Raw genomic sequence first — 24,433 nt, 5'->3', positions numbered from 1 at the left:
TTAAACGTGTCAAACGTTGGGTATTACTGCCTTGAGATTCATACACGGATTATCTTTCATGGAATGCAATGCAGCATTATTTTGCATTGACATCGTCTAAATGTGGAAACAAAACCTCGTGGCACTTGTATTGCCCGCCACTGCCCTCGTCTTAGCACATAGCTGGACGGGGCAACAGCCAATTGATCGACTCTCTGTCCACAATGGGGCCGGATGCAAAGTTAGTCATGCAACGAGATACGACATGGCGAGGAAACGAGATCCTGTCTTCTTTTCCACCAGCCCGTTGGATGACTTGGAGCAACCCAAGATCGAGCCGATGAACTCAACGGCGGGGGAACAGTGGGAGTTTGACGGAGTCTCCGAGGATGGCACGCAAGCATTCGTGTTTGGATTCTACCGGGATCCCAATTTCTCCTTTTTCGGGGCCGGTAACCTACGGGTGTACACCGAGTTTGTGTTTGCCAATGGGTCTCGTTATGCGATAGTGGACTACGCCGAGGAGTCGATCATCGAGTCTTGTCCGCACCGAGGAACGCGTGGGACTTGGAAAGCCGACAACTGGTCTTATATGTTTGAGATCTCAGCCGATATGTCGCAGACGAAGCTTACCGTTGACAACCCAGAGGCTCATATCACGATTTCGATGGTGTCCATTACGCCTCCACGATACGCCGATGGCAGCACCTGGCCCTCTGCCAATACGAGTTTGTTGACGGTGCCTCACTTTTATTGGGCTGAGCCTATCCCTGTGGCGGAGGTGGCCGTCGACGCAGTAATCCACGGGGAGACGGTATCTTGGTCGGGAATGGGCGGGCATGAACGTCTGTGGGGAGCTTTCAACTGGTTCACATGCCTCAACAGCCTCCTAGTAGCTCGGCTACGGGCCGGGCCATTCGCACTTTCGTTTTTGGAATTCGGATCAGGGCGACAGGAGGGCCTTCTTGTTCCGTCTATTATTCTAACCGAGGACGGGAAGCACATATTCGGAACTCAGAGAACCAAGAGGTCAGACACGGAGGACTATATACGGGTTCGCAAGTTGTACGGGGGCCAGGGCATCACCACTGAGGCTCTCGCGGACAAAGTTACAGGGTTAGAGCTTATATCAACGTCCCCGAGACGCAACGAACAGTGGGAGTTCGTTATCACGCACAAGAGCCTAGCATTTGAGTACAACCTTGGGAGTGGCCGAGGAGGTAGTGCTTATGCCGGCATCGTGGTGGGCGGGCTTGTCGGAAGGACTACGTTCTTGGGGCCGGCATTTTCTGAAGTGATGAGATTCCCGGCGCGGTCTATGCTCTTGAGCAAAAACTTTGTCCATTAAACATGGGTTGCGAACAACATGCCGCCGTCTCTTAGAAGGTCAGAGTCAATTCGAAGATACCTCATCCAACTGCTAAGGTATCCTTGATGCGGTAAACGAGCTTTTCTGCCGAAATCGTCTTCTTCTTGAGGACCTCAAGTCCCTCTAAAATAGCCTCAAACCCGGCCTTTTCACCCACCCTTGCGGGATGAGGCTGGAGTTCCCCATCGTCCAAGAGTCGTTGCGCACACATGAACCACTCCCTAGCAAAGACACGTAGCTCTGGCCTTGGGTTTATCGTGTATGGTGCTTTCCAGGCAATATGCTTGCCTAGAAGCGCTGGACCCAGAATCCAATCCGGTTTGACGCGCTTCCGAGTGTGTAGTTGCTCTGGATAGGGCTCGAGGGTCGTGTAGCGTCCACCTGCACGGCCTATCGCCGTGTAGCAATACTGCATACTGGAAGCGTCACAATGACAGTCTAGAGCGTAATCTAAGGCATTCTTTGTGTACGCCCTGATGTCGGTGGCGCTCCTTGGGTCATTGTAGTCAAACGCCTTCTCGGCACCACGACTCTCAACCAAGGCAAAGTTCTTTGGCGAGCATGTTGTGATGGGTATTAGACCGGACCTGCCTCGGTCAGCCCTGCAAACTACCAGGCATCTGGTCTTGTAGAATTGATGATAAGCAAAGCTTACTTGCGTAGTAACTGGATCGCAAGCGTCCCTGACGCAGTGCTGCCGCCACAAACCAGGACATAGTGCGGCGTCGTCGCTGGAGAGTCCGGGTGTCCAGGTACCCTCAAGGATCGGAATAGGGCATAACCAATGGTCGCAACACCGATGCCGAGGGTTGCGCCGGACTCGAACGATATGCCGTCGGGGAGTCTCAGTGTACAGTCGGCAGTGGCGCCAACATACTCTGCAAAGGCTCCGATCCGAGGAGTTTCAGGATTCATGGATGTGATGGCGGCGCAAACCCGGTCACCGACATTGAATTTCCCCGGGGGTACTGCAGAACCAACCGCAACGACAACTCCGGAGCAGTCACTGCCAGCTATGGCACCTTCCGTCGCCATGGTCCCGGTGAGCTTAACATCCACGGGATTGACGGCCACAGCTACTGTCTTTACAAGAAGCATATCAGGCTCCACGTCCGGTAAGGCAACATCATGAGAAACCACCAAATTCCCACAACTGTCAGCAATGATTGCTCCTTGGTTATCCGGGAATGGCATCTTGCTTGCTGTCGCCGTCGAGGCTCACGCGGAGTGAGAGCTGGGGATACGGGATTTCAGAATCCGCTCCACTATTCAAGCCACCTCTTCTGAACTTCGGATGACGTTAGATTGGGCATGCTGCAGACTATTCTGTATGTTCGCCTTAACGATTCCTTGACTGCAGGTAGTTCGGTCTCCCCTCGACCGTTCCAGTGCAGCATTCGGGGCAAGGATCGGGGTCGGGGTCGGGATCGGGGTCGGGGTCAGGAGGGGCGGCTTGGTCCGATTCCGATATCCCGGTCATGGCCAATCGGATATCCACTGGGTGAGCCGCGGACACGAACCGTGATGACTTTGGTGTCAGCGAGTATCAAGGTAAACGGTACAACGATATCACTTAGGCAAGGACCCCGGTATACTCATTAAGGGCATGTAAGCACCCAGGTATGTAAATACGTAATCTTGATCGCAGACATGCCCGCATGTACAGATACCCGTGCTATTTGCGCCCCATTCCAGCTGATCAACAAAAGAGGACTAATCGCCGGCTGTTTGTGCCGTACGAAATTGGCCAAATGGTCTGCATGTTGTGGTTGGATGGCATATTCTGCCGTGACACCGTGAGAAGTGACAGAACCCAAGCAGCGAAATGAGCAACATGTCAAAACGGGACGCGACTCGCCCGCATTTGGCCAGGAAAACACTTTACTGTGTTGGTTGCAGTGCCTCAGTCCGTTGTTTGCCAACCACTTGCCGGCCGGCAAGGACTGGAGTGTGACGCGGCCCCCAACGAGGCGGAGGAATGCGCGACGACCAGTCATCGCCCAGTGTACCGCGAGGAAGTGCACACGGTAACGGCAAGCGAGGGGCCATGGTTGTCCCTCAGTTGCCAGTCTGCGACCTGGCACACGCACGCACACACAACCCGCACTCCACAAGGAACCGACCGCACATCCCGACTGCACACCAAGCGGTAGAGTCTCCGCGCTAAATCGAGCCATGTCGTCTCCGAAAGAGCTCTGGTGGGCAGCACGTAACCCGCCGGCCGACCCTCAGCATCTTGACTACAAAGACAAGGCAGTCCTCGTTACGGGCGCCAACTCGGGCTTGGGCCATGCTGCTGCCATCAAATACGCCGCGCTCGGTGCCAACCCTCTTATTCTCGCTGTTCGATCGCAGCAGAAGGGAGAAGAGGCCAAGGCCAACATCATACGTGCCACGAAATGCCAACCTGACATTTTCGTGATCGAGATTCTTGAGTTAACAACCCTGGCATCGGTCAGGGAGTTTGCCGACCGCGTCAACACTCGAGTTTCTCGCCTCCACGTCGTCCAACTCGCCGCCGGAATCTCAACGCCTGGTTTCGACAAAAGCCCCGACGGCTATGAGATGGGACTGCAGGTGAATGTGTTGTCGACAACACTTTTGGCCTTACTGCTGCTACCAAAGCTGCGCGAGACTGCGGCTGCCACTGCCCCGGATGGCTTCGTCCCGCACATGTCCTTCGTCAACAGTATCGCACATCTCGAAATCAAGCCTGAGTGGATTTCCGACGGGGAGTCCTTGTTGCAGCGGATGCAAAACGAGTCCAAGTTTGACAAAGTAAGCCAATACTATTTGATCAAACTTGCCGGCATGTTCGTCCTCCGTGCCCTAGTCGAAAAGGTTGGGAGCGAGAGATTGGTTATCAACGCCACTTGTCCCGGCATGTGCAAAACCAACATGGGCCGCAACCACCCGCTTGTGGAGCGCATGTTCATGGCCGTCTTCTACGTCTTCTTGGGCCGCTCGGCCGAGCAAGGCAGTCGGTCTATGGTCAGTGCCACCGGTCTAGGCCCCGAAAGTCATGGGAAGTTTTGGGTTAATGACAAGTATCTCCCGTAAGTTGTTCATCCACGTTGATACCAACTCGCGTTTCTAATACTTGCCCCAGCCCGAGCCAGTTCATGGAGAGTGAACGTGGCAACGAACTGTACCGAGAAACATGGAATGAAATCCTGGATATTCTCCGCAGCCACGTCGGCTCAGACACGATTTGAGAAAATAGCAGCGAAAAGCGCATGTTTACATTGGGTTGCGGGACCTGGGCGAACATTTAATTTAGAGACTGGAAGGGTTCCAGCCCCCCACACGCTGTTCAATAACTATCTTTTCCGATTCTGGCATCTTTCCCACTTCTCACGGTTGTGAAACAGCGAGATATTTGTACGCTACCTAATTCTTCTCCTTGAACAACAGAGACAGGCCAGTATTGGGCATGATGTTGTGATGCCGTTCAATGTTCGCCGGACGGCTATCCACCCCCTCGGGATACTTGAACTCATACCGCGTCAAAAGGTGAATGAACATCAACTTCATGACGTCCTGAGCCAGGAACCTTCCCGGACAGGCATGTAGACCGCTTCCGAACGGGAGCATGTCCTCTGAAATGGACGCAAAGTGGAATTTGTTGGGGTCGATCTTCTCTCTTTTCCGCAGAAAGCGCTTGGGGTCAAAGGTGTCAGCGTCCTCATGCAGGTCGGGATCCAGGCTAATCATCTCGTTTGGCAGTGCGATTTGAGTACCGGCAGGTAGGTGAAGCCCGTCCTTGAACGTAAATGGCTCGACCGCCATGCGCTGAAGCGTTACTATTGTCTCAAGTTAAAACGACGGCTGCAAAAACAGGGAGGAGGCTTTCACTTACGCTGTTGCAGGGTGTGCACTCGTTGGCTCTCCTTCATGAAACTGTCCATAATGCGTAGGGCCGCGAGAGATTGGCGTGTCCAGGTGCCGTACTGTTTCAAAACCTTGGAGATCTCCTCTTGAAGTTCTGCCAGAGATTCAGGCCGATCCATCAGGTCGTAAAGAATTGAGAGCGCGGTAGCAGCGCTGCTATGGATCGACGCAATCGTAATGATGAACTCATCTTGAGCAAGTTTGTCGGGTGTCAGAGTCGAACCAGTAGAGTGGTACGCATCAAGGATCCACTGGATACCATCCTCGTGTTTCCCCTTCTCGCCTTTCGCGCGAGTCCTGTATTCGGCTTTCCTTGCCTCTAAGATTGGCCGGAGCAGGTTGCCCGCCTGCCTTCGGTACCTGTAAACATCTTTGACGTCCCCGTCAAGGTACTTAGCCATCCAACGAGTCCAGGGATGGTACCGAGCTCGAACACCATGGGATGCCTTGAACGCGCTATTGGTGAAGCCGAGGATGATATCTTGCCATTCTTGCCTGTCACAAAGCTCCGGCCCAACCAGGGACCGCGCGGTAATGCGAGAGAATACGTTGAGTAGAAACTGGTATGTGACGACCGGTGTCCAAACTCGCAAATGTCAGTACCGAAGAACACTGCTGTTTCAAGTGGAGGCCGCGGTACCTTTGCACGCTGGCATCAGTTCCCTGTAGGCCTGAATGCACTTGTTGTTCATGTCGGGTATCAACTCGGCTATACGAGGTTTAGCTTCCATCTTTGTGGTGAAACACTGAAAGAACGAACTCAGAGCTTTGGTCACATCGTGCCGGACCACAAGAATAGCTTCATCGGTCATCTTGGGGCCTCCGATATCATTGATGATGGTCGACTGCAGGAATTAGTCCCGTTTCTTTCCTCCGGTGGAAATGGCGCTTACTTTCTCGAGCGACATGGGGAAGCTGAGCTTTGTTTGCGGAGCACTTCTAACCTCTTCCAAGTATTTGGGAGGGAGGATAACGAGCGGACTTTGGAAGTCAACATGGTTGAACATCGCAAACGCCTTGCCTTGTTTGGTATACTGCGGTGAGGTTAGATGATGGATTTCCTCGGTCATCGCTCAACATCGGCACCCACCTCGGCGTAGCCCTTTCTCATCAAGCTCCGCGTGTCATTTAGATACCTGAGTAGCGAGTTGTCCCCCTCAAACTGTAGGTAAGGTATATCGAGTTTCGGCCCCGAAGTACGTGCTCTCAACACCAGCCATGCCGCCGCTCCAACGAGAATGGTGAAGACAAGCGCTACTAACATGATAGCCGGGTGCTGTTCGGTGCACTGTATTGCCGTATGAGAGTGTGGTGAATCGAGAGTTGGGGTGAGGTGACTGAGGTCGACCGACTTGGCAGTAGCGCAGAACCCACTGGCGAAACCAAGCGAGGAGGAGACAGAGGAAGCTGTTGCCTTTCACAGCCCACCTGCAGCCAGCTTCCATGCTTGACCGTAAAGTACTGGTACAGACCTTGTGTGTCAGGGGTCACCAATCGCAGTTGAAGCAAACCTGGGTCGAATACTTAGCCGAAAGGGGTGGTGACACGGAGGCCCCAGCATCCCAATGATACGCGTTCAGAACGCACTGTGTAGGGAGCGGCGCAATTGCAGCCAAAACGACCCTGAACCCCGATTGGACATGGCGGTGGAGAGGTTGCAGCCGTGTCACCGTATTCATTGAAAGGGCGCCTGCAGGTGGTCGGTCAGTGCCTTTAGGGCGGCGCAGACGGGGTTGTTCCCCAGTCAAAGTCGCAAGTATTATTTCAAGCCAAATGAACATGCTTAGCTGACTGTCTCCGCGGGCTTCTCAATGAGGGTGATTGTGAGGGTTGGTGGCACACGGGCAACAATCCCTTTGATATGTCGAAATGGCCCTCCTCGAAGGGCGCCGCGAGCGAGTTCTCAGGAAGTATGTATGTACATGCCTAAGTGGATAGTCCTTAGGGATCACAGGGGGGCCGCAGTTTGTTAACGGGGTCACATTAAACATGGCTTCAATCTAGGTAGGTTCGATAGGAAGGTAGACTCTCAAATAACCACAACTCGGCTCATTAATCTCCTCTCAGCAATCGCGGAAACAAAACGCCTTTTGTCGCGGTGCGGCGGAGATATAGGGCCAATAAGGGATCCATGCCGGCGTCTGTTGCGCGTTGTATCCATTCAGGGGTTGTCACAACCTCGAACGGCTCTCCGTTTTGGAGTCCCAGAATTGACTCGGCGTCATCCGTCGCAATTTGAACTTCGCCCGACTCGTGCAAGTACCGAACTTCCGCTTCCCGCTTTCCGATGCTTCTTGCCATTTCCTCGATGATCATACGGGCCGTAGTCTGGACCGAGATGAAGTCAAAGTAACCCCCACCCGAGCCCAGGTCGGGGAGTGTCTTAGTCTGCCTAGCATACTGGACGAGGTTTGCTGTTAGATCGGTGTTGGGGGCGCCCGGCCCCGTGATGCTGCTTGGTCGATGTATGTAGACGGGGAGGCCGATGACACGACTGGCATTCTCAAGATAGACTTCGGAAACCCATTTCGAGGCCGTGTAGCCGTCTGTTCCCTGTGGGGGAGGGTACTGTCTCACTGAATGTGGTCCGAATGTACTTTTCCCAGCCAGCCGCGCAACCGTAGCTGATGAAACAAAATGGAGTGGGATGTTCCGAGCCGCACAGAGGCGGGCCAGCTCCTTGGTTGAAGCTACGTTGACCAGTTTGAGACTGTCGTATGACTTGAGGAATGACACATCTGCTCCAACATGCAGAGCCACGTCGGCCTTAGAGAATATGTCCCTAATTGAACCTTCCTGGAGTCCAAGGTAACTGCCCCCGAGGTCCCCAAAGTGCAGCGAAACTTTGGAGTCTGTGAAGACGGTTGGCAGCTGTTCCTTGGGCTTTCTGACAGCAATACAATGAACTCTCGTGATTTGCTTGTTCGAGACGAGTTGGGAGAGAAGCTCTTGGCCTAAGAAGCCCGTTGATCCTGTGAGGACGATGGTGTTGGCAGGGCCCGAGGTCCTGGAAGTATTGGTAGCGGGTTCTGATGCTGCTCGTTCGACGTGCGCTGAAACCTGCGTCTCGTGGTCCCAGTCGACTGGTTGAGCTTGCGACACTACTGAGGTTGTGCGCCCACGCTCGAGAAGAATGGTCATCCGGCCAAGTGTCGCCGACTCAAACAGACGGTAGATTGGCACAGTGGTATGGAGGCGCTCCTTGATCAAACCCTGCAAATCCACCAACGCGAGCGAGTTGCCTCCCAGCTGAAAGAAGTCGGACTGGCTATGAACCTTTCGGTGCCATGCAACCTCGCGTGGTATGACCTCTCTCCACAAACTCATCAAATCCCGCTCCATTTCGCTGAGCGTGTCAGCGCCCTTTGTCTCTGTACGAGCCGACGATGGCTGGAGGGAGATCGAGTCCACCGCTGCTCTATCAATCTTTCCCGAGACCATCCTTGGGAGTCGGTCTACCACGATAGCCAGGGCGGGGCGCATATACAGTGGAAGAGGTAATCCGTCTGGGAAATTGGCCAACCAATCGTCAGGCGGAGGACCAGTGTCCTTTCCGGACAACACAACGAAGGCGACGAGAAAGTCCACCCCTGTTTCCGGGGTTTCTCTCCGAGATACCACCGCTTGAACCACATGTGGTGACATGGCCTCGATGATGGTGTTTTCAATGTCGACTAGATCAATCCTAACCCCTCGAACTTTGATCTGGGTGCTGCCGCCGATCCTGCCATGTAGGAGCAACTCGCCGTTGAGGGTCAGCCGTCCACGGTCTCCGGAGAGGTGAAGCCTGGTCCACGATCGAGCTCTTTCCCACTCCGTACCCCATTGATCAACGACAAATGCTTCGGCACTGACCTCCGGCTGATTCAGGTAGCCCGCTGCCACTCCAGCGCCGCCGATCAGTATTTGTCCAGGAACGCCAGCAGCGACTGGCCGAAGATCATCGTCAACCACAACCACCTTGTAATTGGGGAGGACCGACATTGCGAGGTTGGAATCGAGGCTTTTGTTGTAGTCAACCACCCTGTCTGCGCATCCGATGGAGGCTTCTGTTGGCCCATAGCAGTTTATCAGTCGCAGGTTGGTCTTAGCCAAAGATTTGAAGACTTCAAGAAGTGAACTGGTCATGGGCTCCCCTCCAGTCATGGCGCATCGCCATTTCGAGCTGTGCAATTTGCCGATGCCGTGTTTGGCCCAGGATATGTACTCGGTCGGCGTTGCAAATGTCATGGTAATACCCTGCCAGGCAATGAGGTCGCACAGAGCTGTTGGATCACGCCGTTTGGTATTGTCAGGGATGACGAGGGTCCCACCGTAGCAAAGGCTTGTGAGGATTTGAAGAATGGAGATGTCGAAGGCGTAGGCCGACTGCTGAAGGACCGTGACATTACCCTCCGCGATGCCCCATCTAGGAAGCGTGAACTCAAAGAAGTTTTGGTAAGAATGGTGTCGTACAACCACGCCTTTCGGGATACCGGTTGAACCGCTGGTGTATGTGATGATGGCGTCGTCATGTGGTTGGGCTCGGTTTGGCACCTGGTCTGAGTTATGCTGTGGGCTAGAAAGCGTTGAGACTTCCAAAATCAGTGCCGTCGTCTTCTCCACGAAGGCACTCTGTCCGAGGGTGGATTCATCAACGAGGAGAACCTGAGGGATGCAGTCCTTGACTAGCAATGACAGCCGCGAGATGCCAACGTTGAGATCCAGTGGAACACAAGCCGCCCCGGTACGGAGGACGGCAAGCAAGGAGCAGACCCACGCAGTGCCGGGCATCTGGAAGATACCCACACGCGAACCCCTTTTCACACCTCGGCTTACCAACTGAGCGGCAATACTGTGAATCCTGCTAGCCAATTCTCCATATGACAGGCTTCCTCCTGCGCCATCAGTCAAGGCAGGCTTTTCCGTGTACGATCTCATCATGCTGTCAATGCGGTCCACAACTGTGGGTGGCCACTTAGAACCTAGCTCAGGACCACGTCCGCGCGAGATCCCTAGCTTGACACTTTCCTCCGGATGAAGCGACGGCCAGCAGATCCTCGCTGCAGGGTTTTGAGCGAAGGCTTGCAGGAGGCTGAGGTAACTGTTCTGGATCGCTGTAGCACCATCGCCGTCGTATAGATCCGCATTGACGGTAACGGTGATGAGGCTTCCCTGGCCATTGCTGTCAACGATGTCCAAGCTAACATCGTAGGCATTGCGGCCGCCCGACACTATTTCTCCCTGGGCCTCGCAGCCGCAGAATGTGGTTGTCTCATGGATGTTTTGGCGGTAATTTAAAAACACCTGAAACAAAGGCATATGCGTAGGCGAGCGCGGTATGTTCAATTCGCCCAGGAGCACATCGAACGGAACCCGAGAGTTCCCGTAGGCATCCTCAATAGTCGATCGGGAACCTAACAACGCCTTTGCGAAGCTGAGTTCCGAGTGTTGCCGGAACCGCAGAGGGAGGAGATTCAGAAACAGTCCGAGGTTTCCCGCTGTGTCGAGATCGCTCCGATTACCATCGGCTACGCCTATGCAAAGGTCCTCTGTGAAGGTGTTGCCATAACGTGACAAAAGCACGACAAAGACTGTGGTGAAGAAGTGAAATGGTTTGACCTGGAAATGCCGGCAGGTTTGCACGATTTGCGATTGCAAAGCTTCGTCCAGCCGAGTTCTGATCGAGTGTGTCCGAAACGAGGGGTTGGCGAGACGAGAGTGTCTTAAAGAGAGAAGGAGTGGCTGTATGGGCTCGGGGATGGTCGAAAACTGCTGTTTCCAGTATTTGAGTTCCTGGGACCATGACCCGTTACGGTACTCTTGCATCTGCCTGAGCGAATAGTCCGGATACTGCAGGACGTCCGATGCAGTGGTATTCAAGGTCCCAGTGAATGCGTTTTCCAGGTCCGTAAAGAAGATCTGAAACCCGAGACCATCCAGTACGATGTGGTGGTAGCCGAACACGAGTCGGTGAGCAGTTTCGGAAAAGGAAAGGAGGGTTAGTCGGAGCGTTTCTCCCTTCAACAGATCGTACACATGACTCTCATATTCTCGCACCACCTTCTCGACCTGATGCTCGCCCTGGATCGTCGCGGTCTCCAGACGGGAGACCATAGTTGGAAGAATGCCCTGCATATGCTTCTTGGTGGCGCTGTCGGTGTAAAACGCGGTGCGGAGGGCTTCATGTCGCTGTCCGACGGCCTCAAGAGCTTTTCTCAGCCTATGAATATCGATGCGGCCCCGGAGCTTAACAACCGATGTAATATTAAATGCGCTGGGATCCTCAGCAAAGGACCTGAGAAACCAAAATCTCGACTGCGCAAACGAGAGGGGAACCATTCGCTCGAACACATTCCCCTCGCCATCGACTTGACTCTGCTTGCGACTGCAGCTGTCGTAAAGGACCTCTGAGCTCACATCCAAATCCTGGCCCTGGCTATCTGTTTTAGGCGTCATCGTAGGGGAAGGTGTCGTTGTTGCGGTATTGCTGCTTGACATGGAGATCGACGGACCGCTGGGACTCGAGGGCAGGTTCTGTTCTTGGTCCATGGTCGAAGTTCCCGCGATAGGGCTAACCGAGGCTTCTAACAATAGGCGTTGGGTAGCCAGTATAATCTCCCGAACGGAGGGAGCATTGAGAAGTTTCAGTATGGGGAAATCCACGTTGAGTTCTGTGCGGAACCAAGATTGAATGTCGAGCGCAACCAGTGAATCGATTCCCAATTCGTCCGGGCTCAGTTCAAGTATAGAATCTCCTCGATCAAAGCGCAAGACCGCTTGAAGTTTTCCGATGATGCCATCTGTCGTTTGTCAGCCGCGAACCCTCAGGAGTGACCAAGGGGCTCACCTTTCAAGGCCTCAAATTGTTGTTCGCTCGTGGTGGCTTCCAACAGGAGGGCTTTCACTGACACATTGGATCGATCCTTGCCGAACACAGCATGCTTATCTGACCTTGTCACAAGATGCTGAAGCATCGGGTTTCTCGCCCACTTGGCTGGGGTGTCCCTGATAGTGCTCTCGAGCCTCAACCCGGTTGAGATTTCGAATTCCTCACCAGAATCTGGTTGGCTTGCAAGAATCGCCTCTGCAAATATTTCGTGAAAGTCCTGCTCTGACAGGAAGGAGTACCCAGCTTCGTACAATGCTCTTTGTTTCTCAGGGGTCAGCTCACGGGTTATGTACCCAACGCCGACCACAGCGCCCAGATGAATCACTGAGGCAGCAAGGCCCCGCCTGCGCCTTTGTGCTGCGAGGCTCGTCATGAACGCGTTGGCTGCGGAATAAGCGCCTTGTCCGGCGTTTCCAGCGAGGTAAGCGACGGAAGACAGGAAGATGAAGAAATCCAGTGTATGGTTGGTGAAAGTCTCATCAAGATATATGCTTCCTTTGACTTTCGGCTTTGTGACCTCCTCCCAGGCGTTGATCGTGAGTTCTGGGAAGACGGTATCTTGCAACACCATGGCACCTTGTACAACTCCGGCGATGGGCGGCATCGAGGCAGTGATTCTCCGGTAAACGTTCTGGACCGACCCACTATCTGTGATGTCTCTGTAGGAGTGTCAACAAGCTTGATCACGGCTCTTATGTAACTCATGTGGCACTGCTCACCCATCAAACAATTTGACGTTGCATCCTAGGGCGGTCATGGACTTTATCCAAGAGTCTTTGACAGCAGGAGTTCGGCTTGAGATGGCAATATGCCTCGCTCCGTGTTCTGCCATCCACTTGCAAAGCGAGAGCCCCAGGCTGCTTTTGAGACCCACAAGCCAGTAACACTTATCTGGACGAAAAGTAACCAACTTGCTGCTTGGTTGTATTTGGATTTGCGGACGGTTGTCGGACTCCCAAGACACAACGGGCACCACATTGGTCGGCACGCGGTGTGCTGTGATATCGTCAAGACTTATTTGGGAGGCACCAAGGGCCGCCCACGGTGGCAGGTCTCTCACCTGGCATCCCATCCATGCAGAGCTGAGGTTGTCAGAAACCTCTCGGATGGAGTGTGGTGAGAAATTGGATCGCGGGAAGGTTTCAGCGAGCTCGGGGAGGGTTATTTCTTGACAGTCCGTCGGCAAACACGCCCGAACTACAGCACCGACCTCCTTGTCCTCATCCATGTCCAAAAGTAACCCCACGGCAGTTGGCAGTGCCCCCTTGGCTGACCTTTTTGTACCAAATGGATGGACAAACGCCCAGGGGTAACCGATGCTTCCAATCGCCGGGTCAGTTGTAACGAGACACAAGGTGATATTTCGTGCCGCAGCAAGGGTTCCTAAGACGTCCCCAAGGTGTCGAGGCGGGCTCACAATGAGCATTGCCTTGCCGTCAATAGGTGCCCTGTCGAGAATGTATCGAGCCACCAGCTGAGTATGTAGGGCCAGCAAGCAAATGAGCGCGTCGCCAACGTCGTCTGGGGCCGGCATTGCCCATGCCGACGGGACTGAGATGGTTGATCGCAACGAATCCGACAAGGCCAACACACGTTGCCCCGTGTCTGTGAGTCCAAGGGAGACGAAGAGGGCTGATTCTGCCGCTCGAACAGGTCTTAACACCGAATGCGTAAACAGGATTTGACCCCCGAATGCGGATCCCGCTGCTTTCATTTCTTCGAGATGAAGTTCCGAGTCTCTTCTCACAATGGCAAGTGTGCTGCCGACCGGTGCTTCTTTTGTCAATTGTCGCCGCGCAGCATTGTACCTCTCATTCCGAGCGTTCGCCAGCCGCATCCGCGGTACCATAACTCGGCCATGACGCACTGTCAGCTCTGGTTCAATATGCCAGAGGAGATCAGCGGGACGTTTCATGCGTTCCCACAGGCCGTATGCTTCAGTCTGTAGCAGCTTGGCTGCGATTATCTGGCTGCTGACATCCTCCTGCCGCTCGAAGTTGATGCTCTGCATCTGAACGTGGGCCAATTCAAGTGCCAGTGTTCTTTGGAGGCCGATATACATCGCTTTGGCGGGGTCATTTCCATGTGCGCCGGTCGACACCCAGATGACAGTCTGACTGAGACTGAAGATGGCTTGCAGGGCTGTTAAATCAGGCTCTTTGAGGTCTTGGAATATTGATGCCCCTTCCAAGTCAGCCATACAGACTACAGTCGCCGAAAGCGGAAGGTTGGCGACTCCTATGCGGTGCATGGACGGTATCAGATCAACGGTTTTGTAATGCTTGCGGACCGCCTCGGCCAGTTCCCTAGATGTTGCGTGCCCTCCGACTATGACGACTGAACCAAGTTCGAGTGATTCGAACGTCGGGTCCAGGGGCTCGATGAGGAAGTTGACCCGATCGTCCACAGCTTGCGTGACCATCAACGAGAGGGGAACCGGGATGGTTTTGCTGGCGGGGGCCATGGTGCGGATGCTAGAAAAGCCCGTCTTGCTCACGAGGTCCCCCCAGACGGAAATGGAGACGCATGGTGAGAACTTTCGATGGTCCCCGTCTCCGAGCCACCAGCCGGGCATGCCTCCAAAAATAAGCCCCAATCTCAGGGGGGTATTGTCTGTCACCTCCAGTATGATGAGGTAGCCGCCAGGTCGGAGAAGCTTTCTCACGTTGGATAGAGTGGTTTCGAGGCTCTGCGTAGCATGCAGCACTAACGACGCGACCACCACGTCATAAGCCGCTTCGGTAAACCCTTGGTCTGCGACTGGCTTTTCGATGTCGAGGGTTTTGAAGACCATTTTCGGCTGATGCGAAGCAAACTCTGCCTGAGCTTCGCCAAAGAAACCACTGGAGATGTCTGTAAATGTATACGACTCAAAAGCATCCCCAATACCCGCGAGGACGGAAGTTGTTGCGGCTCCGGTGCCGGCACCTGCTCGAATATATCAGTGGAGGGGGAGGCGTGGCCTAGGACCAGATCCTTGGGACTTACCAATCTCCAGAATGTTGATGTTAGAGAACTTGTGAGATACGGTGTGCATGACACGGGCCATCTCCCCGAGATATTCTTTCATCCCCAAAGCATCGCGATAGTATTTCCGCAGAAGGCCATTGTTTGTCACCGTTTCTAGGAGATTCAACTCCCCCCGGAGCGCCTTGTGTAGGCCTTCTCCGACAACCCGAAGAATCTCCAGGTCTGTGTTCATTGTGTATCTGACATGCAGTTGTGTTATCAGCATATTGGCCTGCCGGGCAGGTGGTCGACATGGTCTTACTTGTGCGTGAGAGAAGTAATTTCATCTTCTGTATCCATGTTCCACTCCCGTCTAACCCATGGGTGTATGCCGCCGTCAACACTTGTCAAGCAGTGATCGGCGTAGTCAAGAAGACGAGAGTGATGCCATAACAACCCGTTTCTGCTTTCAAGCGGGAAGAGTGCGGCCAACCTCCGAAGATAGAACCCAGCAACTCTTTCTAACAAAATCCCCAAATCTTGGTTACTCGAACAAATAGGGCTGTTCCAGTTAGTCGAAACCTGAAGAAGTTCCGGGCCCCAGGACTTTTCAATGAAGAGTTTCGCGTCATTGGTGGGGGACGGGGGTTCCAATGCCACGCCATGAAGGCCCTGAAGTTGGAGAATGACGTGATTGTCATGGGCTGAGTGAATATCGACGTCTCCGACAAACGCACCACCGTGATGTGGATCAACAGATGCAAAAAAGGGAAACGAAGGGTTGGGTCGAAGGGAGTGTGCTCTCCAGCCAGACATTGCCACCCGTATCAGGTCGATTTTGGTGGGCAAGTACACCGAGCGAAGCCTACCATCGCCGGGGTAGCTGTATGCAAGTAAAACGGCCTGCAGCGCGCAATCCAGAATACCAGGGTGAGCTATTGTGAATCCATCGCTCTTGGTGTCTGGCGAAATCGCGATGGAACCGACGGCCTGGTTCATTGTTCTTTGGGTATCCTTCAGGCCTCGGAATGCTCCTTCGTAACCGTAACCCTCTTCGCCTGCCCAATTGTAGAATCTCTCCGGAGTCACGTTCACAAACTCGCCAATAGGTGAAGCCGGAACCGGGAGAGACTTCAGTGATCTCTTTCGGATCACCCGAATCCTGCCCCTCGCGTTTTCGACCATCTGAGTTGAGCCTTTTTCGACGGCCTCAGAGCAAAAGGTAAAGTCTGCTTCCAGGCACTCAGTGCTATCCTCGAGGATTCTTACTGATAAGGCGCTCTCTATTGGCGTTTCGTTGTCTCGGAACACCATGGCTTTGCCGATGTGGACATTGGCAAGCTCAACCAGTCCATCGTCATCGGGGTACAGCTGAGCCACAGCCTCAAGCACAGATGAAACGTAAGCGGCTGCCGGGAAAACAACCTGGCCCTGGATTCGATGATCAGAGAGCCATGGTTGCTGTTGGGGACTTAAGTAGTTCCTGAACCTGACCTCGTGTGCTGTCCCAGCAGGGCATATGGTTCCTAGCAAGGGATGGGGCGCGTCCCCGCCCGTCAGAAAGGCTTTGGTATACCGCGTCTCGTGCCAATACTGGTGATCATGGTCCCACGCGTATGATGGGAGGTCCTTGAGGACCTTTGGAGCTGCGACCTGTGGACCATGGGTGGATATCTCGAACGCGGAGAAATCTACGGCGGAATCCCCGACAATTTTCCAAAGTGAACCCAGGCATCCCGCAAAGGCCTGACTGTCATTCTTGTCACGGACCAGGGTCGGAATATATGGGACGTCTTTCCCCGCGATTTCTCGCAGCGTGTCTGTTGTTGGGCCTCGCAAAACTGGGTGTGGTCCAACCTCTATCACAGCATCAAAGGGGCCACAGGATCCCGTTGCATACTCGACAGCCTGTAAGAAGCGCACTGGCCTGACCATGTTGTCGGCCCAGTAACGATGAGCGAGAGAAGCGAAACCCATTGTGGCGGCCGATTCTGTTACCACGGTCGAAATCCAAGCTGGATGGCTCTTCCCGGGCTTTTGGACAGATATCTGAATATCCTCCAGCGCTTTTGCGTATGGACCGGCAAATGGTTTCATATGATGCGAGTGATAAGCCTTGTTGACCTTGAGAATCCGGGCGAACTTTTGTTCGTCCTCCAAAATTTCCTTTGCCTCCCGAACAGCATCCGAGTCTCCAGAAAGCGTGACACTCGACGTCGAGTTGTAAGCTGCTATGGTAATCTTGCCCTCCAGCAAAGGCAATTCGCATAGCTCTTGGGCATCTTGTTGCGTAGTGCCAACCGCCAACATCTGGCCCGAGACATTGTTCATGTCAAGGAACAATCCTCTGTAGTACGCGATGCGGATCGCAGACTCGGCCGTGAGGTACCCAGCAGCGTAGGCTGCAGCAATCTCTCCCGACGAATGCCCAACGACTGCTGTAAGCTTTACCTTCGCAGCCATGAGCACGTCGACGACTGCCAGTTGCACCGCTGTACAGAGCGGCTGTGAGATAGCAGCATCTCCCAAACGGGAACTTTCGCGGTCCTTGAATAGCTCCTCACACAACTTCCAATCAGGGGCGTGTTGAGGAGACAGCGAGTCTAGAGCTGCTTGAAGCTTCTGAAAGCAGTCTTGGACAAGTACTGAATCCTTGAAAAGTTGCAAACCCATGGTGGCCCATTGCGCTCCCTGCCCCGTGAAGATGGCAAGGATAGAACCAGAAGCCCCTGAATTAGTCGGTGAGTTAAAGGTTGTCTCCAGAGCCGCACGTCTCAGCTTTTGCTCGAGTTCGTGTGCTGTTAACGCTACAATCGAAGTCCTTGTTGACAGTGTTGACTTCCGGACATTCAAAGTCCACGCCAAATCTCGTAGTCGTATTGAGGGGTTGTCTTTGAGAAAATCGGCATAGGCAACAAGGTTTGCCCGGAGGGACTTCTCGGAAGCGGCAGAGAAGTTGAATGGCGACATCGGGGTTGTCTCAGGTTGCGAGCTTGGTGTCTCTGAGTCAACGGGCATGAATTGCTCCAGAATGGCGTGGGCATTTGTCCCTCCAAACCCAAAGCTATTTACGCTAGCCCTCCGCGGCCCATCGGATACTGCCGGCCAGTTCTGGGCCGCCTGAAGAACCCGCAGGTTGCTGTAAAACGGCTTGACAGCTTCGCTGAGCTCGTCCAGCAACATGTTTGGAGGGAGAACGCCATGTTGAACCGCAAGGGACGCCTTCATGACCCCGGCAACACCCGCGGCGCTTTCCGCATGACCGAGTACCGTTTTGATTGAGCCCACGTACAAGGGTTGTGATCCACCTTGCTGGTGGTTGGTATACCCGAAAACGGCTTTGCTGATGGCCTCGGCTTCAATTGGGTCCCCAGCAGGTGTCCCTGTACAACGGGAACCTGTCAGCCACGAGTTTGATCACCGGCGAGAAAGGGGCACCACAAACCGGTTCCATGGGCCTCAAAATACTGTGGCCGTGCTGAGGGCCGCGACAAATCAAGACCGGACCTTGCATATGTTGTCTTGATCAGGTCGATCTGTGCCTCCGCGCTCGGCATAGTTATCCCTTTTGTCTTCCCATCCTGGTTGACGCCGGTCTCCCTGACAAGGCACTCGATGGAATCGCCATCACTTAGAGCTTGGGACAGCGTCTTAAGAACTAGTACTGCCACGCCCTCTCCACGACCGTAACCGTTCGCACCTGTATCCCACATGCGGCTTCGGCCAGTTGGACTGAAGAGTTTGAGCTTTGTTCCCGCGATGTATTGTTCGGGGCTGAGCAACAGGTTGGAGCCGCCCACAAGGGCGCAATCAGACTCCCCGCTTCTCAGGCTTTGAACTGCTAAATGCAGCGCCACAAGACTTGACGAGCAAGCGGTATCGATGGTCATAGAAGGGCCGTGTAAGTCGAATACGTAGGAAACCCTGTTTGAGATGATGCTTCTCGCCGTGCCTGAGGCGAAGTACGTGGGAACGTTCTGAAGGTCCCTCCCGATGATATTGGAGTAATCCTCGGTCATGAGCCCGATGAACACACCGGTACGTGATCCCCTGGCTCTATGCAGTGGGATACCGGCATCCTCGAGGGCATTGTAAGTGGTTTCTAGCAAGAGACGCTGTTGCGGGTCGACGGCATTGGCCTCCAGGGGCTTAATGCCAAAGAACTGTGCATCGAAGCTGCGAGGGTCCTGTTTGAGGAGATAGGAATGGCGAACTGTGACTCGGTCAGCGCCGTACGAGCTTGGGGCTGCTATGTTTTCTTTTCAAGGCACCTAACCGTTCATTTTCCCACTGTGGTTTGTATCAGGATGGTAGAATTTGTCCGTGTTGAACCGACTTCGCGGAATCTCGCTCAGGACATCCCAAGGCTGGCGCAGAAGATCCCATAATTCGGATGGAGAGGAGACCCCGCCTGGAAACCTGCAAGAACTGCCAACAATGGCGATGGGCTCTAAACCTCGATCATGACCGGCCACATCTTGAAGCGACATGTTTATAGTTGGGCCGGTTGCACCCGTGGTGCGGGAAGTTGGAGTGATGCCACCGATCCAGCAAAATATGTATATTGCGCGTTCGAAAAGTCCAATAACACCGAAACTGTGTATTGTCGTCCTCACTGCAGTAGGAGCGTTGTTGACAATGTCCAACATGTGCACGTAAGCAACAGGAACCCTTGAGCATCGCCGACCCGATCGGGGTCACCTTCGGGAGAGCAACCAATCGGCCTGCTTCGTTGGAACGGAATGCAAACCCCGGTTCTTTTATGGAACCCCAACCGTGGTTGTCCGGAGGTCCTTTCGCTGGTGGGCCGTTTCTTCTTGTCCTGTGATTAACCATGCACCACTTTTTCGAAAACAAGTTCTTCGATTTTGAAGCAGTTCGCCTCCTTGGGACGGCGAGGTATGGAGGGGCCGAGGTCGCCGAATTTCTAGACGCGGTTGGAAAAATCCAGCAGAACAATGCCGAGAGTTGGGGAGACACATGGTTGGAACAGGCACGCCATGCCGAAGAGATCGCACGAGAGGCCGAGGGCCACGGCCATGGCGCGGCCGCACGAATGGCCTACCTTCGAGCTTCCAACTATACACGTGCCAGCGCCTACATGCTGACCGGCGACGGGCCCAGTGGGCCGAACCCTCACATTGTGTCGAGGTTACAAAAGACGGTGGCCCTCTTTCGAAAGGCTACTCGAAACTTCGACGGTCCCGTCCATGAGTTAAAAATCCCATTCGGTAACCACACCTTACCAGGGTATCTGTACCTCCCTCCCGCGTCTTGTCGACTTCCCGGTGGAACTCCCGTTGTGGTGAATCTTGTGGGGGCCGATTCAATTCAAGAAGAGATATATTATACCTTCCCCGCTGCTGGGCCGGAGTTGGGTTATGCGGTCTTCACATTCGAAGGGCCGGGTCAGGGCTTGAGCCTCCACAGGGATAACATCCCGATGCGCCCTGATTGGGAAATTGTGACGGATGCCGCCATGGACCATCTTACTTCTTACGCGAAAGAGCATGGGGGACTGGATCTTGATTTGGCCCGTGTTGCTATCGCCGGTGCCTCCCTCGGCGGATACTTTGCGCTTCGTTCGGCGGCGAGCGTACGCTTTACCGCCTGTATCGCGATCGATCCGCTATACGACCTATACGAGTTCGCGACGAAGCATGTCTCGGCGCGCTTCTTTGATCTCTGGGACAAAGGTTGGATTTCAGACTGGTTTGTCAACGCCGTCATCGGGCTCGGGATGCAGGTTTCATTCCAGACTCGATGGGAGATCTTGACAAGTGCCAAGTTCCTGGGAGCAACGACACCGGCCGACCTTCTCCGGACGATGCGGCGGTACACACTTCGTGGCCACCTTGACCGGATAAACTGCCCGGTCTTGGTGAGCGGCGCCGCAGACTCTTTGTACCTGGACGCCGAGGACCATACGGCAGTTCTGTTCCGGGGGCTCACACACCCCGCCAAGGAGATATGGGTTGCGCGGAAACCGGGTGAAGGGAGCCTGCAGGCCAAGGTTGGTGCAATGGCACTTTGCAACCAACGCGCGTTTCTCTTTCTTGACAGCCAATTCGGCATCAAGCGGAGAGTGGCTTAGGCAGGAAGATGGAGCACGACGGGGACATGTTAAGAAATAGATACCACAACCAGGTTGTCCTTCACCAATGTCGGGCAACACCGGCCAACACAGAAGGATACGATGGATCCGAGAATTGTGCCCATCATTGCTACCTTGGACTTAATATCGTGCCGTCCCGCCTTTTTGGTCCCTCCAGTATGGACCACCGTGCAGTGAAAACAACCCCCCCCCTTGGGCAGCGGCCCAGCTTTCACCCAGACCACTGTAATATTTGCAAATTTCGGGTTGGGGCCAGTGGAAGGAATTGGTCGAATAAGTTTATTCGAGACTCGCCCTGTGCCGTAAGATCGGCGTGCATTGGATGGCTGAGCCAAGTGTGACGTCTGCTTATCCCCCGTGCAACCCAGTGCCCCAGACTCACCCAGCTGGTTCGCCATCCAGCCGTTATCCCAGGACGCTGCCACAGTTCTAGCATGTTATTTCTGGAATTGAGCAGCGCAGCGGTGCAACCGCCAAAGCACGGGGCTTTGTAGATATTGGCCCCTGGGACGTGCAGGACCATTGCATATGCATGTACAGTGAACCCAGCGCGGCAGGCAACCGGTCGCTCGCCGAAAGTGTCGTCGGGTGAGGTTTGAACCGGTCGAAGCCCCCCAAGGTGAGCACGGTAACACAACATCACATCATGCAGCCCTTGGTTGCGATCCTGCCCACACATTGAAGGCTGACCCCCTCGTCCGTCTTTTCAACCCTACGACTTCGAGGAGATAGCACGCTGTATTTATTATCATCAGATGTCGTTTTACGGCTGTCGAGCTTGAAGCCAAGGTGAGCAAGAGAAGGCAGAGAAGAGATGGAAAAGTCCCGGCATTCTCGAAAGTTTGCCTGCGAGCGTTGCCGGAATTACAAGCTAAGGTGATAGACCCCGCCCTGGCCAGAGCCCCCTGAGCTACTCATCTCATATTTGTCTTAGATGTGAACGCAGTGCTTCTTCTCCTCGCGGGAATAGCTGCGATCGCTGTCTCCGGACCGGTGCGATGTGCGTGGCCGCGACCAAGACGACGGAACCACGCGCCCTGCAGCCATATGCTTCTCCCCGGCACTCCTTTGGCGGGGACTTGGGGACCATTGCAGTCAGAACTCCCCATGCACCGGGCGTTTCGCTGCCACCCGCCGACCGGCAACAGACTCGGCCATCGACAGCTTATATCGAAGTTGACGACTTTGGGGGTGACTTGGAGGGAATCGACCCGGCCCTCGGCAATAATACCGTAGGTTCGATCTGGGGCCAACGCCACACCGAAGCCACTCCCGCTCTCCCCCCCCACCCCCCTGACCGATTCCTCTCGCCTGCATGCATGAACCTAACATACCTTACCTAGGAGCAGACCCGCCGTCAATCCTCGCTTGGATTTTCAGTGTCCAACTTCACATTTCCAAGCAATGTTCAGGGCCCGCCGAGCACGCCCAAGCAACTAGACCGGCGAGAGAGCAACAGTGGGAGTTTGCCGTCCATGTTTGGCGACATGGGCGAGCTCGGGAACGCTGCCGCTGCCGTCCTCCCATCCCCCGACAGTTTCGACGCGCCGCTGACTACGCGGCCCCAACTCAATACGCACCGAGAAGCTTTCGAGCTTGGCGCAAGACTGGCTGAAGACTACGCTACCCTCGCGGATGACAAATGCCAGAATCCTGCCGCAATGGCCATCGAGAGAACGCTAGGGGCAACGTCGCAACTCTGCGAGATCCTCCAATGTCTCGCACAGCAAGAGAGCCCCCCTGCCGGAAACACAAATAGCCAGACGACTACCCACCTAGATATGAACCTGCTGACGGATCCGTTCCTCCTTCAAACCACACCTAATCGGGCAGAACGGATGGAGACATTGCAGCGGAGGGGTCCAGGTCAAACGGCGTTATCAACAGGCGACAATGTCTCAACAGCGACGACGTCCCACCGCAGAGCTCCCGATATATTACTCGTCACGACGCTGGTCACGACATATATCCTCCTAACACGTAACTGGCGGTGTATTTTCTCGAGGCTTTTGGCGCAGCTTGATTCGGGGTCAGTCGACACGGCTGGCACTGGTGCTTTGCAGCTGCCGGATGTGCAAATGGGGGGGTTCCAGATCCGCAGCAACCCTGCTATCCAGACCCTGGTCCTCATAGAATTAACATCTGGCATGCTGGACACGATCGAGAGAGCGTTGGGTATCACCTACTCGGCAGGATGTTCAAGCGGGAGAGTGAGAGGGGATGGCGTAAACTGCTGGGCTGTACTCATAGACCCGGTGGCGGTGTCTATCCGGGAGACTCTTCTCTCTCAAGAGAGGGTGCGCACTGGGAGAGAAGGGAATGGCGGGGAACTGTCTCTAAACCAAATGATGGATAGGGTGAAGAGGCAAGTGGAGAAGACTAAAGGGGGGTGCTGAAGTATTAGTACTGGAGGGCAAACTGGGCGGGGGTTACGAAAGAGTCCACTGCTGTTGAGACACACGGTATTAAGGCGAGCAGCTGACGAAATGAATGGGACACCACACGTAAATCGTGGTGCTTGGTAATATTATACTTCTACTTTTGAGGAATAGCCCAAGAAACAATACATTACACATGTGCAGGGCTGCGTTGCCAAGTCGTCCATGGATGGCTCGCTGTCAAACTCTCCCATGAGCGCCTTCGCTTGCCGGGCCTGCGCTGCAGGTGAGTTGGCACGGGGTCGAATCGTACATTACTCCAAGTCTCCTTCCGTCCCCATCCCCCCTAAACCTGCAGAGCGATGCCGAGTACGATGTGGCGGTGGATTACCGCTGTTGGTGGTTGTCGGTTCGACGTTCCCCTGAACAAAGGCTGATAGAACAATAGAAGAGGTTCCGCAGTATGAATTGGCAAGCTTAAGCTGAGCCGTACGCAATCATGATGTTGAATCTCGTCTCCTGGCTTTCGGATTCTTCATTCGTCCGGCCCGGCACGTCGTAGTCGAGTCTCAGCCCAGGTCGATGTTAATTATCGTGTGGTTGCATGTGGCCATGAACACAGGCCCGAGGGGGGCGGCTGGAAAGCACATCTGTGTTGGTTGAGACATTCCAGCTTGGGGCCTTTCCGAGGCAGTGTGACCCGGCACTTATGCTGTGTATCCCATTTGTCGAGCCCGATTGGCGTCTTTTGTTCCTCGCCAACCGGAGAACAGGCTGTGCCGCACGCGTCAACATTGTGCGTTACCACACCACTGCTTGCCGCCGCCGGGGTTTGGGGAACACTGCCATGGTCGGGCGGCATCTTCAGCGGCCTTTTACAC

The 24,433-nt window shown here is 54.4% G+C and overlaps 6 protein-coding genes across 6 annotated transcripts; 3 read left to right on the top strand and 3 right to left on the bottom strand.

The window, feature by feature from the left end:
* Positions 1–244: 244 nt before the first annotated feature.
* Positions 245–1,327, top strand: B0H64DRAFT_442862 (uncharacterized protein; the record flags this gene model as incomplete). Its single annotated transcript, XM_062806671.1, has 1 exon — positions 245–1,327. The coding sequence occupies one exon, from the start codon at positions 245–247 to the stop codon at positions 1,325–1,327; it is 1,083 nt and encodes a 360-aa protein (XP_062660071.1).
* Positions 1,328–1,388: 61 nt separating this feature from the next.
* Positions 1,389–2,542, bottom strand: B0H64DRAFT_417908 (chaperonin 10-like protein; the record flags this gene model as incomplete). Its single annotated transcript, XM_062805277.1, has 2 exons — positions 1,389–1,935; positions 2,004–2,542. 2 exons carry the CDS (start codon positions 2,540–2,542, stop codon positions 1,389–1,391), a joined length of 1,086 nt encoding a protein of 361 aa, XP_062660070.1.
* Positions 2,543–3,523: 981 nt separating this feature from the next.
* On the top strand, positions 3,524–4,408 carry B0H64DRAFT_323190 (uncharacterized protein; the record flags this gene model as incomplete). The annotated part of the gene is made up of 2 exons (XM_062800600.1): positions 3,524–4,126; positions 4,274–4,408. 2 exons carry the CDS (start codon positions 3,524–3,526, stop codon positions 4,406–4,408), a joined length of 738 nt encoding a protein of 245 aa, XP_062660069.1.
* A 330-nt stretch (positions 4,409–4,738) lies between these two features.
* B0H64DRAFT_417906 (cytochrome P450) lies at positions 4,739–6,503 on the bottom strand (the record flags this gene model as incomplete). Its single annotated transcript, XM_062805276.1, has 4 exons — positions 4,739–5,151; positions 5,208–5,799; positions 6,133–6,273; positions 6,330–6,503. 4 exons carry the CDS (start codon positions 6,501–6,503, stop codon positions 4,739–4,741), a joined length of 1,320 nt encoding a protein of 439 aa, XP_062660068.1.
* Positions 6,504–7,291: 788 nt separating this feature from the next.
* Positions 7,292–19,549, bottom strand: B0H64DRAFT_323128 (uncharacterized protein; the record flags this gene model as incomplete). The annotated part of the gene is made up of 11 exons (XM_062800596.1): positions 7,292–12,021; positions 12,057–12,063; positions 12,157–12,754; positions 12,830–12,945; positions 13,210–13,584; positions 13,858–15,041; positions 15,099–15,319; positions 15,427–18,038; positions 18,132–18,442; positions 18,505–19,272; positions 19,336–19,549. The coding sequence occupies 11 exons, from the start codon at positions 19,547–19,549 to the stop codon at positions 7,292–7,294; spliced, it is 11,136 nt and encodes a 3,711-aa protein (XP_062660067.1).
* Positions 19,550–20,538: 989 nt separating this feature from the next.
* On the top strand, positions 20,539–23,570 carry B0H64DRAFT_417903 (uncharacterized protein; the record flags this gene model as incomplete). The annotated part of the gene is made up of 4 exons (XM_062805275.1): positions 20,539–21,144; positions 21,692–21,762; positions 22,145–22,406; positions 22,524–23,570. 4 exons carry the CDS (start codon positions 20,539–20,541, stop codon positions 23,568–23,570), a joined length of 1,986 nt encoding a protein of 661 aa, XP_062660066.1.
* Positions 23,571–24,433: the final 863 nt, after the last annotated feature.

Source organism: Chaetomium fimeti (genome assembly GCF_033439085.1).
Source record: "Chaetomium fimeti strain CBS 168.71 chromosome Unknown B0H64scaffold_4, whole genome shotgun sequence".
In the NCBI taxonomy this organism is placed as follows: domain Eukaryota; kingdom Fungi; phylum Ascomycota; class Sordariomycetes; order Sordariales; family Chaetomiaceae; genus Chaetomium; species Chaetomium fimeti.
Note: the sequence above shows the minus strand (reverse complement) of the source record. Positions and strands in the feature narration are given on the sequence as shown.